Source organism: Epinephelus lanceolatus, chromosome 13, assembly GCF_041903045.1.
Source record: "Epinephelus lanceolatus isolate andai-2023 chromosome 13, ASM4190304v1, whole genome shotgun sequence".
In the NCBI taxonomy this organism is placed as follows: domain Eukaryota; kingdom Metazoa; phylum Chordata; class Actinopteri; order Perciformes; family Serranidae; genus Epinephelus; species Epinephelus lanceolatus.
Window position 1 is genome coordinate 19,089,699 of NC_135746.1, and position 14,730 is coordinate 19,104,428.

At 40.6% G+C, this 14,730-nt stretch overlaps 1 protein-coding gene across 5 annotated transcripts in view; it reads right to left on the reverse strand.

Annotated features, from left to right (window-relative positions):
* Window positions 1-14,730, reverse strand: part of syne1a (spectrin repeat containing, nuclear envelope 1a) — a 181,486-nt gene that overhangs the window by 118,974 nt on the left and 47,782 nt on the right. For all 5 annotated transcript variants that reach the window (XM_033649057.2, XM_078173825.1, XM_078173827.1 and 2 more), the window contains exons 22-38: window positions 14,451-14,615; window positions 12,474-12,608; window positions 12,000-12,161; window positions 11,652-11,860; window positions 11,440-11,548; window positions 11,164-11,328; window positions 10,909-11,076; window positions 7,805-7,969; window positions 7,020-7,160; window positions 6,768-6,928; window positions 5,506-5,662; window positions 4,197-4,424; window positions 3,998-4,096; window positions 2,517-2,704; window positions 796-919; window positions 493-659; window positions 110-263 (exon numbers count right to left, since the gene is read on the reverse strand). In XM_033649057.2, the coding sequence (XP_033504948.2) occupies window positions 110-263; window positions 493-659; window positions 796-919; window positions 2,517-2,704; window positions 3,998-4,096; window positions 4,197-4,424; window positions 5,506-5,662; window positions 6,768-6,928; window positions 7,020-7,160; window positions 7,805-7,969; window positions 10,909-11,076; window positions 11,164-11,328; window positions 11,440-11,548; window positions 11,652-11,860; window positions 12,000-12,161; window positions 12,474-12,608; window positions 14,451-14,615 (2,697 nt within the window). The remainder of the gene's footprint in view (window positions 1-109; window positions 264-492; window positions 660-795; window positions 920-2,516; window positions 2,705-3,997; window positions 4,097-4,196; window positions 4,425-5,505; window positions 5,663-6,767; window positions 6,929-7,019; window positions 7,161-7,804; window positions 7,970-10,908; window positions 11,077-11,163; window positions 11,329-11,439; window positions 11,549-11,651; window positions 11,861-11,999; window positions 12,162-12,473; window positions 12,609-14,450; window positions 14,616-14,730) is intronic.

The window sequence follows — 14,730 nt, forward strand, 5'->3', positions numbered from 1 at the left end:
TTTATATCAGCTCCTACAGCAATCAATATAAACTTGTTTACTGTTACTGCTCCAATATACAGAACCTATAAAGGACATTGTTTTTGACAGCCACGTATTGATTTCTCACCTTCAGTTTACTAATTGCAGCCTCAACATCAGCAATATTAACCTGGGAAGAGCTTCTCAAGCCAGACAGGAAGTTCTCACTCCTTTGGGTCAGAGTCAATAGTGCCTGATCAAACTGCTCCAGCTGTGACAACTGCGACTCCAGCAGCTCAAGCCTAAAAGAGCAGTGGAAGGCAGATTAGATTGAGGGTATGACAGTGATTATTGCTACTATTGCTGCCAGAAAAACAGTTTTCTTTTACAAATTAGATGTAACACAGGGTGAGCAACTGATTTCTGGTTATTTGGGAGGTGAAGTATATATATTTTTATGCTACTACGTTTTTTTGAAAAACAGATAAATTTGTATAATCTTTATGATACTGTATGTAAAACGAGAATTGCCTGTGTGATATGCTGTTCTTCATAGAAGTGCATCTTTCCTCCAGTCGTGTGAGATCATTGCTGATCTCTTGGATACGAGTTTCAGGCGCTGTGGGGTACAGACACAGTGCGAGATTCACAAGACCCTGCAGAAGAACTTCGTAGGATGTCGTCTCACCCTGCATTTCCTGGATGGCAGAATAAGTGTTTAAAAATGATGGAATACAGAATAGCTGACAACACAATATGTAGATGAGGCAAAAATATGCATATTTTCCTTTACATTAAGGAAAAAAAATCAAGATGCAAATGGAAATGATTTACCTGAACGTTTAGCAGTTCATTTCTGAGCTTTACTTTGTCTGCAGAAAGCAGGTCGGTGTCTGGACAGCAAACAGACTCACATCTGTTCAGCCAGCTTTTCATGGATGAGCTCTCCTTTTCAAATCTGCAGAAACAAAGGTGGCAACAAAGAAAAATATATTCAAATGAAATATACAATTTATGCAGCACTATTCTGAAAAATGAATAGAATACTGATCTAAGAAAAGACTGATAGCAGCAACCTCTGATCTTAAAGTATACACACACAGTGACACAGGCTGTGTTTTTTTTTATTATCCGACCATGCCTTGGTATCAGTGACAGGGTCATAATGGGGCAACCATATCTCGCCAGAGCACCAACTGCTGTAAGTAATCCCTCATACATACACCGGCAGGGGAGAAGACCGACTGCAGAGAAACACAACCACGCACAGAGACACACAGAAACTCAGCAAAAAGCTAACTGGATAAATGCAATAAAACAAGCACCAGCGCTTTAACAATTTAAACAGCTTGCATGTGCCTTATACAGAAGAGTGAAAAACAATCGCTGCAGTCTATTGTCCAAGTCTATTGTGTGATCAAAGAAAGCGATAAGAAGAGCGTATTATTAGAATAGAAAGGCGATGGCTGACTGGGGGACAGACCGATTGAGTCAAAGACAAGATCTCACTCCTCTACATCACACTAAGATGAGGGAATGATTCAGGGAATAAAAGAGGAAATTAGCACAGACAGAAGGATTCAGACGAAAGAGTACATGCACAATAAAAGGGGAAATTGCAATGTTTATACAATCAGAATAAGATATGTGTGTGAGCAGGGACCTGAATTGATGGGAAATAGAGTCAGCAAAAAAAACACACAGTACAGCATAGTAAATGAAGTCCTTTTTCAGCAGTTTGTGCTCAAAAATGTTTGATATGACAAGAAATATTCTAATACACCTCGTCTAGGTCTAAGACACACACACACACACACACACACACACACCAGGTACAGAAAAATGCTGTCAGCCCAGCAAGGCATCACAAGAATCGCAACACATCCTGAATATAATCTCAGGTAAACTCAAGACAACTAAACAGAGGAATTTCAAACAGTGGAGACATCTGTGACTTTCTTTGTGATTCTGTGTACAGCTGAACAAAGTTTATCAAAATCACAATATGGCAAACTACATTTTTCAAATCGCAAGAGGCACAACATTTATTAAGAGTGAAATGTGTGTCAAATTACTACTCTAAATTAAATATTGACATACTGCAGAGATACCCTGGCCTATACATCATATTCTAGACTTGGGAAACATTTTTGTTTGGTACAGATCCCAGCAAACATCATACCAATACCATATTAATATGTATTTTCAATGAAAAGTTAGAATAATGATGTAAAATTATCACTCTAACTGATTGCAAAAGATATCACAATATCTTTTTTTAAATCCTTCAACACTAAATCTGTCTATAATCTATCTATGTGTTATTGTCTTAAAAGCTGGAAAGGATGGCTCATCTGGTTATTCGATGGTAAAACATTCAGAATTTTGCTGAGCAAAGCTGGAGTACCAGTTACATGAGCTTAACACGGACTGATGATGCTCTTCAAACAAATGTACATCTGCAGTATTATTTTTTCACCATAGTTTTTTTCGCAGATGCCCTAATTTTTCAAAAGCAATTCACAAGCATAGACACACATTGCTGTTGACTTTACCTTTGCCACAGTGCTAGAAGGCTCTCTAATGTTGATTGCTTTTCTGTTGCCTTTCCCATAAACTCTCCCTGTTGCCTCTGGAGGTTAGCCACCTCTTCCTCCAGCTGGCTGCCCTCTCCAAGCCTCTTCATGGCTGAACACAAAGTCATCAGCCTGGGGTTCAGCTGCTCAACAGCCTGGCAGACCTCCTGGAGGAAACAGAGATGTACTTGTCATCAGCTCCGCAGAGGATGTTAAACCACAATGGCTACAAAGTCAATTCCTGCACATAAATCCTGCTAACAACATAACTGTTTTTCATTCAATTCAGCAGCTAGTGAAAATAACTGAAGTTGAAATTGTATTTTTTTTTTTTTTTTAAATTTTAGAAATGAGTCTTGCTTTTCTTTCAAGGCCAAAGGGAGACTGGTTGCCACCATCTTTTTTTAGAGGGTCTTTTATTGCCTTTATTATAGACAGCTGGAGAGTGACAGGAAAGGGCATAGAGTAAGAGGGGATGACATGCAGCAAAGGGCCGGGGGTCGGTTTCTGACCCATGCTGCTGCCAAGGACTCAGCCTACATGAGGCACACGCTCTATCAGGTGAGCCAGAGGTCGCCAATTGCAGCTGCCCTCATGTCTGTGCTGGACTATGGTGATGTTACATGCGTGCATGCATCATTACAATTCCTACACACGCTGGATACTGTCTACCACAGACCACTGAGATTTACTACATATATCAAAGCCCTTTCTCACCATTGCTTTCTGTATGCTTGGGTTGGACGGTCTGCCTTTTCCACCAGTAAACCCAACCACTGGCATATAAAGCTATTATTGGTCTGCCTCCTCCTTACCTTAGATCTATATCCTACAAATAGTGTTTGCTCTCAGAGCTTACTCACGCTAACAGTTCCTTAAGTCCATACCGAATTCCGAAAAAAAGTATTTGAGTACTGTATGCTGCTCCCTTGGCTTACAATCAGTTGCAAAATTACCTAAATCTTCGGGGAGCTGGTCTCACTGGATGCATTCAAAGTGTTTCTAAATTACCTGGAAGCAGACATATTTTGCCTGTAATGTTTTGAATGATTGAAGGATGTTTTTTGATGTCTTCATCATTTTGATATCATTCCTGTAAGTTGTTTTTTGTTTTCATTTTTAATTGTTATGTATTATTTGTGCTGCTACCGGTCTTGGCCAGGACAATTGACAAGTCTGTTACTTCTGGTTAAACAAAGGTTAAATAAACTAATGATGTGAATAATTACAGATTATAGTATCAGTTAAATTAAGGCTTAACCTGAGAAATAATCAGGAAAAAAAAATGTTGATTTCTGTTATTTTACAGTGTAGGTATGAAAAAAACAAAAGGTACACCATCCAGATTTCTAAGGATTCAGTAATGTTCTAGTAAAGTAAATCAAATTTCATGCAAGTAATTCCATATAACAGTAGTGATATATGACTATAGGCACTCTTTGTGTTTGTTTTATTTTTACCATGTGATCCTGGAGGCTTTTGTAGGTCTCAGATGATGATGAACAGTATGTGACTGGACAGTCCAGCTTCTCTTTAAGGTCACTCATTGCTTTCTTGACCTGATAATGACCAAAAAAATCTCAAAATCATTTATTGTTAAATGTATATAACACACTGGCACTGCAAAGTCATAATTACAGTTTCTTTGTTGTCGAGTACCTGTTCAAGGTTATCATTGTATCTCTGCCAGTATGAGGCGCTCTGGTTGAGCTGTTCCCCCAGCTGCTCCACCCTCCCCTTCAACTCTTCCCAGTAGCGCCTCATCTGTGCAAGTCGTGCCCGGATACGTCCAGCCTCTCCAGGGGTCACAAAGCTCGACAGGGCCTCACAGTCCGCCTCCATGTGGGCAAGGGCTGCCCTTCTCTCTTCTAAATCCTCTGACATAGCCTGTAGGGATGCAACAGCAGGGGAATGCTAATCAGGAAAAAGTGTGAGATGGAAAAAATACAATAAACAAGACAGAACAAAATGCAGTAGCAGAATAAGACTTGATAACACGCTGTCGATTCTCTCTAGCTTCTTCATTGGCCTGACACAGACATTGTTATGTTTTATCTACTACAAGCTCCTTTATCTATCATAGAGAAAAGTTGTGTTGCTGCACGTTCGTGGAAAAATTCAAGCACAGAAATTGTGTAGGAAAAAAAAACTGACAGTGCTGTTTCTGGAGGCAAATGTTTTCAAACTCACAACTTATCAAATGGCTGCCGCAGGACTTCTTAAGTCCCGTTATCCCAAATATTTTTAGACATTTTTTTCTCTAGACTTCCGTGAGATTGACAAGGCTGAGGTCTGGCAAGCCAAGATTATATTTCCTTCAATATGATCAATTTATTTTCTATATGCTCGTCTCTGCTGCAGCTCTGACCCAATTTCCCCCTGGAGTTACATTAAAATTTAATCTTATTTCATCTTAATCTTAATAACCCTCGGGCCACGCTGATACTGTTCACTATAGGCACGAGGCCAGACAGCAATTTGAACTCATTTTACTTGGAGCTCCTAAAAAAATGTGTGGATGGTGCATATTTATTTGTGAATATCAGAAGGTGATTGAAGGAAAAAAAAATGCAGCTGTACACTGTGCAGTCAGTATCACAGCTCTTCCTAACTGGACAAGATGCAAACCTGCAAATATAAGATTGTTTCAGTTTTTCCCAATGAAGATATCCTGACCTGTTCTGTACATCAGTGAACAAGCTAAGCGGTGTGATGCTTGTTTGAAAAACCACTTGCCCTGGTTATATTTTTGCAAAGCTTCGTGCACTGCCAACCTACTTTCAAGCATTTCTTGGCTTGATCAGGGCTCAACAGGCCTCCTAATTGCTGGTGCTTATAGTGTATCTGGACATCTATTTGTGCTCTATCCACTAGAGTTCACTCGCTTGCTATAAGTTGGGAAGAGGGGTCAGGATAAAAGTCACGGCAAAGAATGCAGTTTTAAGAAAGAATCAGATACATGTCAGACCTCCACTGTGCTGATGTGTTTGTCCAGAGGATCTAAGGAGGAGGTGGAGTTGACAGCCTCCAGCTCCGCCTCTTTCTCATTGATCCACAGAGAGAAGATCTCTGATTCACTGCTGAAACGCTCCCACCACATGCACATCATCTCCAGCTGGGCAACACTGGAAGACATGAGATAAGACGAGAACTGTTCTGAAAAATAAACTGTGTGCCTATCTGTATGTGGTGTAGAGATGAGAACAAACAAGCCCACACTGACATGAGTGCAAACAGAAGATCAAATCCCAGACAGTCACAGCACGTTGGTAAAATATTATCTTACTCTAATAATGTGCTTCACTTTTTTCAGACTTTCCCTTTCCCACTGTACAAACATTACAATGACAGATCTGCAATTTTGCTGTTTAAGAGGACTTATTATGCTCTTTCTGAGGTTTATTCTTGTACTTTAGGTTTCTACTGGAACATGTTTACGTGATTTTATGTTCAATAAACACTTAATTCTCCTTAAACTGTCTTTGCAGGAACACTTGTATTTACTCACTATCTGAGACACTGTTTTAGTGCCTGTCTTTTTAAGCCCTCCTCCCGTAAAAAGCCCAGTCTGCTCTGATTGGTCAGCATTTCCAATTCTTCGGTATCTTGGTGTCTCTGCACCATCATTGTAACCAGGGAATGACTGTAACAGAGTTTAGCAGTACTTTCTACTGTGAAAAATTAACAATAAGCCTCTAAAACAAAATCTTCACAACCGGACATGTTCCAGCAGAAACAACATCAGTAACCAAGATTACATGTTTCCCCAAGGGTAGCAAGTAGCTTCATGTAGCAGTGTAGGTCAGGTAATGTATAAAGTCTCAGTAGTATGTCTGGAGCAGATGACCATATAAAGAAATCCATGCGCTAATGTCAGCTTGTCTCAAAAGTGGAAAAAAACCATTGGAAACAAGGTATGTAGAATGGTCTGAAGCCTGAGGGTTTTGCTCACAGGAATTACTTTTACATACGTTTCCTTCATTATTTCAAACTTTGGGCACATGTAATAATAACATTCAACATTGCAACTTTATCCACAGTATATGAGACAAAAGAAGGAAAAGCATAATAGGTCTCCATAAAGTGAAGGTCCTCTTCACAAGCTATAAATAAATGACAAAGAATGCTGTTTAGCATAGTAAATAATGGCATCGTCACTTTATTTCTCCTCATCAAACCTGAAAATATGATTTTGTACGAAGGAAGTCACAGTATGACGATGGGACGTACTTCTTGTTGAGGTGGTCTTGCAGTTGTGTGACTGCTTCTGTAGTGGACTGAGCCTGCTGTAGAAGAAGAGTCTGATTCTTCGGACCAAGCTGAATGTCTGCTGCCTTCTCCAGGAGGAGTTCTGCTCGCACAGAATACTCCTCAACTTTTGTGAGGAGCTCCTACAGACAAGAAAAAAATCAATGTATCATATAAGCAAATACAGAGAACACACTACATGCAAGAACACACACACATGCTGTATGTACACACCTTGTTATGCTCCAGTTCAGTTTTCAGGCTATCCAGGCTGTTGAAAATAAGTTCTTTGTGCAGCTCATTGTTGGTATTACTGATAAACCTCCAGACTGCCTCTCTTTCTGCTTCAAAACTCTGCCAGGAGCTCAGAGTAGCCTTGAGATGATAGAAACAGCAAAATAATGTCAGTGGGTAGAGCTTCATACAGGCAATACTACATGTGAACACAGAGTTGATGGGTACAGTAGTGTTTCGTATCATTCAAAACAGTCCAGACCAAAATAGTCTTTGGTCTTAATTTAACTCTAGATCACTGCACAAAATTATAACAAGGAACATCAAAATGCACTGTCTATCTTCATCTTTTATCATCAGTCCCTCTATATGTAATTATTTGATACTGGTGTGATAGGGTCCATCTAGAGTGGATCTTTAACTTTCATTCACTCATAGTATAGACACCAGGACCTTTACCATTTACCCCTGATGTTTTAAAGCTTTGATTTAACATGTTTTACTGTGATTTTCCCTTTGAAAATGAACTTATGCACTCCTGGCATCTCCAGACATTTTCATGTAGAGGCATGTTGATTTTCTGATCAATCCAAGGACAGTGATAAAAGTGTGTACACAGCTCCCAAGACAACAGATACAAATAAAATTAACATTCCACATAACAATCAATATCTGGTTAAGTTTTAACATGGACCAATCAATCATCACTGCAGGAGCGTGTGCGGAAACTCACATGTGCAACCATTAGCACACTGACATATGAGAAAAATCCAGGCTCAGTCTACCTGCAGGTTGTGCTCCTTTGCCGCTGATTTGTGGTCGACTTCTCGGAAAGCTCCCTCCAGCTCCCGCAGGGACTGACTAAGCCCCTCCCCTTTCTGCAGCTGGCGGCAGTGGGCCACCAGAAGCTCTGCCTCCCTCCTGTTAGCATGCAAGCGCTTTAGGTGGTGCTAAAACAAACACATAGAAAAGAAAATAACATGTCAGACAGCAAATTTGGTTTTTGCAGCAAAATGACAACACAATATCTATTAAGTACATTGAGGTGGATTTTTTTAAAGGGGCTCTATTGTGCTCATTTTCTGTACACAATGCAAGAACATGTTTACATGCTTTAATGTTCAAAAAACGCTGTCTCTTTAATCCCCCCTCCCAAAAAGCCCAGTGTGCTCTGACTGGTCAGCATTTTCTGGTCTTCCACATCTTGGCATCTCTGCACCATCATTGCAGCTGAGGGAATAACTGTCAAAGAGAATAGCAGCATGTTCCACGGTGAAAAATTGCAGTTTATAGCTTCTAAACACAACCTGCCAGAATTTAGGGCGAAATATACAGTACAGGCCAAAAGTTTGGAGACACCTTCTCATTCAACACGTTTTCTTTATTTTCATGACTATTTACATTGTAGATTCTCACTGAAGGCATCAAAACTATGAATGAACACATGTGGAGTTATGTACTTAACAAAAAAAGGTGAAATACCTGAAAACATGTTTTATATTCTAGTTTCTTCAAAATAGCCACCCTTTGCTCTGATTACTGCTTTGCACACTCTTGGCATTCTCTCCATGAGCTTCAAGAGGTAGTCACCTGAAATGGTTTTCCAACAGTCTTGAAGGAGTTCCCAGAGGTGTTTAGCACATGTTGGCCCCTTTGCCTTCACTCTGCGGTCCAGCTCACCCCAAACCATCTCGATTGGGTTCAGGTCCGGTGACTGTGGAGGCCAGGTCATCTGCCGCAGCACTCCATCACTCTCCTTCTTGGTCAAATAGCCCTTACACAGCCACAATAAATGATCGTCCAACTAAACGCAAACCGGATGGGATGGCATGTCGCTGCAGGATGCTGTGGTAGCCATGCTGGTTCAGTGTGCCTTCAATTTTGAATAAATCCCCAACAGTGTCACCAGCAAAACACCCCCACACCATCACACCTCCTCCTCCATGCTTCACAGTGGGAACCAGGCATGTGGAATCCATCCGTTCACCTTTTCTGCGTCTCACAAAGACACGGCGGTTGGAACCAAAGATCTCAAATTGAGACTCATCAGACCAAAGCACAGATTTCCACTGGTCTAATGTCCATTCCTTGTGTTTCTTGGCCCAAACAAATCTCTTCTGCTTGTTGCCTCTCCTTAGCAGTGGTTTCCTAGCAGCTGTTTGACCATGAAGGCCTGATTCGCGCAGTCTCCTCTTAACAGTTGTTCTAGAGATGGGTCTGCTGCTAGAACTCTGTGTGGCATTCATCTGGTCTCTGATCTGAGCTGCTGTTAACTTGCCATTTCTGAGGCTGGTGACTCGGATGAACTTATCCTCAGAAGCAGAGGTGACTCTTGGTCTTCCTTTCCTGGGTCGGTCCTCATGTGTGCCAGTTTGGTTGTAGCGCTTGATGGTTTTTGCGACTCCACTTGGGGACACATTTAAAGTGTCTGCAATTTTCCGGACTGACTGACCTTCATTTCTTAAAGTAATGATGGCCACTCGTTTTTCTTTAGTTAGCTGATTGGTTCTTGCCATAATATGAATTTTAACAGTTGTCCAATAGGGCTGTCGGCTGTGTATTAACCTGACTTCTGCACAACACAACTGATGGTCCCAACCCCATTGATAAAGCAAGAAATTCCACTAATTAACCCTGATAAGGCACACCTGTGAAGTGGAAACCATTTCAGGTGACTACCTCTTGAAGCTCATCGTGAGAATGCCAAGAGTGTGCAAAGCAGTAATCAGAGCAAAGGGTGGCTATTTTGAAGAAACTAGAATATAAAACATGTTTTCAGTTATTTCACCTTTTTTTGTTAAGTACATAACTCCAGATGTGTTCATTCATAGTTTTGATGCCTTCAGTGAGAATCTACAATGTAAATTGTCATGAAAATAAAGAAAACGCATTGAATGAGAAGGTGTGTCCAAACTTTTGGCCTGTACTGTATATTGGTAACCAAGATTACCGTCTTTCCCTGATATAAGCATGTGGCTTTATGTAACAGTGTAGGCTACATAATGAAAACATTTGCAGTAGTGTACCTGGAGCAGACAACCATATTAAGAAATACGGCATACTATAGCCAAAGTAGAGAACTACAATTTTAAATCTACTAAAATTAAAATCAGTTTATCGTTTAGTCAAACTGGACGTTTGTGCCAAATATGAAGAAATTCCCTCAAGGCATTCTTGAGATATTAAGTTCATGAAAGTGGGCATAGAGAAGGATGGATGAACAACATGAAAAGATAATGCCTGTGACCACGGCCACAGTCGCCGGTGCAGAGAAGTAAAAATGTTTATCTCATTATTTGAAACTTTGTCATGTTTAATATGAACATCTGACAGTGTAACATTATATGACAGAAATTAAGAAAAGGCACAATAGGTCCCCTTTAACACTATCCTTCTCTCTTCTAGATGCATTTTTTAGCCTGTTTGACCCCTGATCCAGAAGTGTGCTTTGTAGCACTTCTATCCACATCTTATAGTGATGTCACAGAGTTCCTGAGTACACATTAACATCACTGTAGCAAGGTAATAAGTTAAACCACTGAATGTAAGCAAAACTAAGACTTATTGAGGCTGTTAAGTTACTCTCAAGTTACTCAAGTTGTGAGAAAAATAAATCCTAAATATTTTCTGAGGTGTCTTCATTTTTCTCTTTATCACTTAAACCAGATGTAATTTAAACTCAAATTATTAGTTTCCTCTTTGACATAAAACTGCTCAAAAGACACTGAAAGAGGCTGCTAAATTGTTCTAATTTGAACACACTTTGGCGTCAGTGCTTGTATTTCATCAGCTAATTTCAGAGTCATCTGTTGTATTCTTCTGATGGAAGCTTCTGTTAATCACTGTCCAGGTTAACATCACCAATTTCCTTCCTCTGAGCTACACACACCTGGTGAATAAGGTAAAGTTGTTTGGCCTCCTCCAGGCCCTCAGCATCCAGGATCCTGCCGGTCTGCTCCTCAGCCTCTCTCCGCACTCTGAGAACCTCGTCCAGTGTCCCACGCACCTCCTCCCTCAGCTCCTCGTACTGGAACATAGCAGAGCCCTCCTCACCCCACTGTGAATGAGGGAGGAAAAGGATCAGACAGGAATATTTTGTTAGGAGAACAGAGACATTTGTAGCTTTTGGAATATCCTACAATACCTGACAGAGTGAAGAAAAGAGTGCCCGCAGGTCAGTTGAGAGTTTGGCCAGAGCTGTTCTCTGTCTCTGGACCTCCAGTTCAGAGCTGACTTCAGACAGCCCAGCAAGACGGCTCTTCAGCCACAGCAGACTCTCCTCTCGGGCATCTACTGCTTCCTGCAGTGCCTAAAAATGGTGGGAGCAAAAGGGAATGCGGGTTTACTGAGGCTGAGTGGTATTGAATCAGAGCCTAATCTCTGAGCCTACAGCAGCAAATATAATGTGCTGCTAACTCACCTGAACAGCAGCATCAACTTGCTCCTGGTGGCCCGAATTTCTTGCCGTCTCTCTCAAAAGCCTCACCTGCCTCCTCTGAGATGAAAGCCAATCAGAAAGCTCACAGAACCTAGAAAAAGAAGAAGCTACTTTGAACCCCTTCAGTGATGAAAATGTCAGACTCTAAGGAGTTGGAGTTACTGTGAGGACTTTAAATTTTTGTCCACCTTTACCTCTCATTCCACTCTTTCCATTTATCAGGGTGATGCTCCAGTTTGAGGTGGGTGCTTTTGATTTGCTCCGTAACCTCCTCTACAGCCCTCCTGGTGGAATCTAGCGTTCGATAAGCCGGGTCGTTGTCAGGCAACTTATGACACAGATCCTCCATGTTTCTAATCCTCTTCTCACACAAAGTCAGAGGTTTGCGTTCCCTGAAAAAAGTCTGGAGATAAGGGAGAAGGGAATGTTGAATTAAGGAGGCGCCAGTATGATGATGAAGATGACGTTAAGTGATTTTATCTTTCTTTTACTCTCACTCCTGGTTTAATCTGTTTAAAATTTCTACTAAATCCAAGGCTCACTCTGTGCTCTTTGATCACTCGCTCACTGGTACAGGTGCCAGACAGGGCTTGCGTTTCTCTGTCCAGCTCTGCTCTGATGTCTTGTATAATCACATCCACTCGACTACACTCCACCTCCACTTTAAGACGGAGCAGGTGAGACGGTATCTCACCCTGGATGTCCTGTGGAAAAGACAGAGAAGACACAGAGCACAGGAGACAAGGCTGATAAGATGTGCAGTATAATACACATGTGTTACAGTTTCATATTGTATCATCCCCAAACTGTCAAAGACAAAACATCATCTAAAGAGAATGCAAGTAAACACTGAGAGGGTTGCATTTTAATCTAACTAGTACAGGTTAATTGGAAACAGACTGAAGGGAACTCTATCAATTCAAAGGTCTTCCTGGTTATGTTAATGAAGTATCTGCTAAGTGCCTCCAGAGATATACAGTAATTAGTGAGAGTGTTAAAGCACGGTGACCCCTGACCTTCCAGTGTTTGTGTAGCCTGCGGACAGTTTCTTGCAGCCCCTGTTGCTCCTCCTGTGGCAGGATGTCAGTCAGCTCATCGCACGCCTTCAGGAACACGCTCAGCAACCGCTGGTCCAGTTGGCCAAAAAAATCCTGTGCAGAAAAAAATACATGTGATGGGACAGAGAGAGTAACACATCTTGAGTATATATCATTTTATCTCTTTTGGTTGTGGACAAAAAAGACTGGCCCATACTAAAAGATCTTTTAAATGTTAAAGGATGTTAAAAATATGAGACCACACACATAGAGACATGTTATAGCTGGTACAATAGCAGATCTTTACTACATAATTATCATGGCCAAAAGAGTTCATTATAATGATAATATAAGATCCAGTGAAAATTTGAAGAAAAATAATGCTATCAGTCAAATTCATCTTTAACTTTGTTTATGATGTGTTTTTCTTTTCTTTTTTGGCAAATGAATAACGCTCAGAATAAAGTGTAAGGAGGTGGAGACAGAGTCTGTTACCATTACTGTACAAAATCATACAAAAAGAGCAATTACACTTAATGGATGCTAAAAGGCCGACCAGATGGCATTTGGGGAGGGTGACAAAGTGAGAACGGAAAGAAATACATATGATTTAAAAGGTGAAGGATTTTTTTATACATTATTATCATCATATGTATATTATTAACATGATATCAATATTTAGTTTTTAAATATCACGGTTATTGTTAATACTGGTGTGATGTGACATATAATGATACATTTAACATTTTGTTCTTGTACCTTGTGGAAACAATGATTGGGCCATGACAGTATACCTCACACTAATGAATTCCATTCATGAACAACCACAACAATCTTGCCATTCTGCACGATCAAACGTAACTTCAGAGTAAACAAACATGGTGGACAATGGGCGGTAAGAATCAGCAGTTCGTTTTTGCACTCATTTTTACAGAAAATCTACGAAGCACACAGAAAGAAATATCGATGAAATCATGAAGACGGTGTGAACATTGACTGTACTGTACATGTTTTACATAGACTGCTTAATTCTTTTTTTCATAGTGACATCACCCATTGGTTTGTAAGCCGCCTTTATGGAGGCTCAAGCTCAGCTTTTCAGCCGCCATCTTGGTTTTTTGGGGCAAGAAGTGACCATATTTAGAAAAGAGGGTGGAATGGAGCGGAGCAAGGGGTGGATCTAATTTAAAGACTGTAACGATGCCTGTCACTCAGAGCAGCCCTGCCCTCAAATATGCATTAATTTGGGCCTGAATAGAATATCAAAAGGTGAGTTATATAAAAATTTAACCCTTGTACAGTTGTCATGAATGTTAAAATTAGCTATAGAGACCAAAACCAATTTTGCAGCAGGCTGTAAACATGTTTATTTCTGCAGTAAAGATGTGCATTTTAACATGGGGGTCTATGGGGACTGACTTTGTTTTGCAGCCAGCCTCAAGTGGCCAAACACGAAACTGCAATTTTTGGCACCTCTTTGTTGGTTTCATTTTTCAGTCTTGGAGATAGCCACTTGATTTACAGTGCAGGCTGGAGGTCATTCCTATTTGATATTGCATAAAAAATAACCCAAAATAAATATCAGATCATAAATATTGATCATGGTCGCTACTTATGATCTGAAATTGGTGTAGCCAGGATAGACTTCCAGGCAGATCAGGGGATGTAAAAAAAACTCATAACAACCCCATAACCCAGAAAAATCAGGCAAGAACTGTCAAAAAACATGGTTTTGCTGACGACTGACAGGGAATCTGGCCCAAAATCAGCTTGATTCTCACACTGTGTGTACCTGGCATTACAGGTGTATTTTGAGTGCTGTTTTGCTGCTGTGTATAAACGGTTTGTCTTTGTGGAAAAGAGAAAACTTAACAGCCAGTATTCTTTTCTTCAGCTACACTGTACTCTTCATGTACGTCCTCTATTTACAGCAGAAAGTTACAGGTTTGATCTTACACTGTGTTTCTTCAGTAATTCCTCGGCATCTCCAGTCTCTCTCAAGCAACCCTGAGCTTTCTTCAGCACTCTCTCCAGCTCCTGTCTCGATTCTTCAAACCTCCTCCTTAGGCAGTTGTTGGCCTCTTCCTGCCTTCTCCATTCCCCAACCTCCTTCAGCAAAGCCTGAGAGGACAGACAGTAGGTAGTGGTGATTGTAATTGGTCTCTTTGGTAATATGGTGTAATTACATTATTTGTTTTATGTCAAGCAAATGAATAGCGAGACACATGAGCAAGTC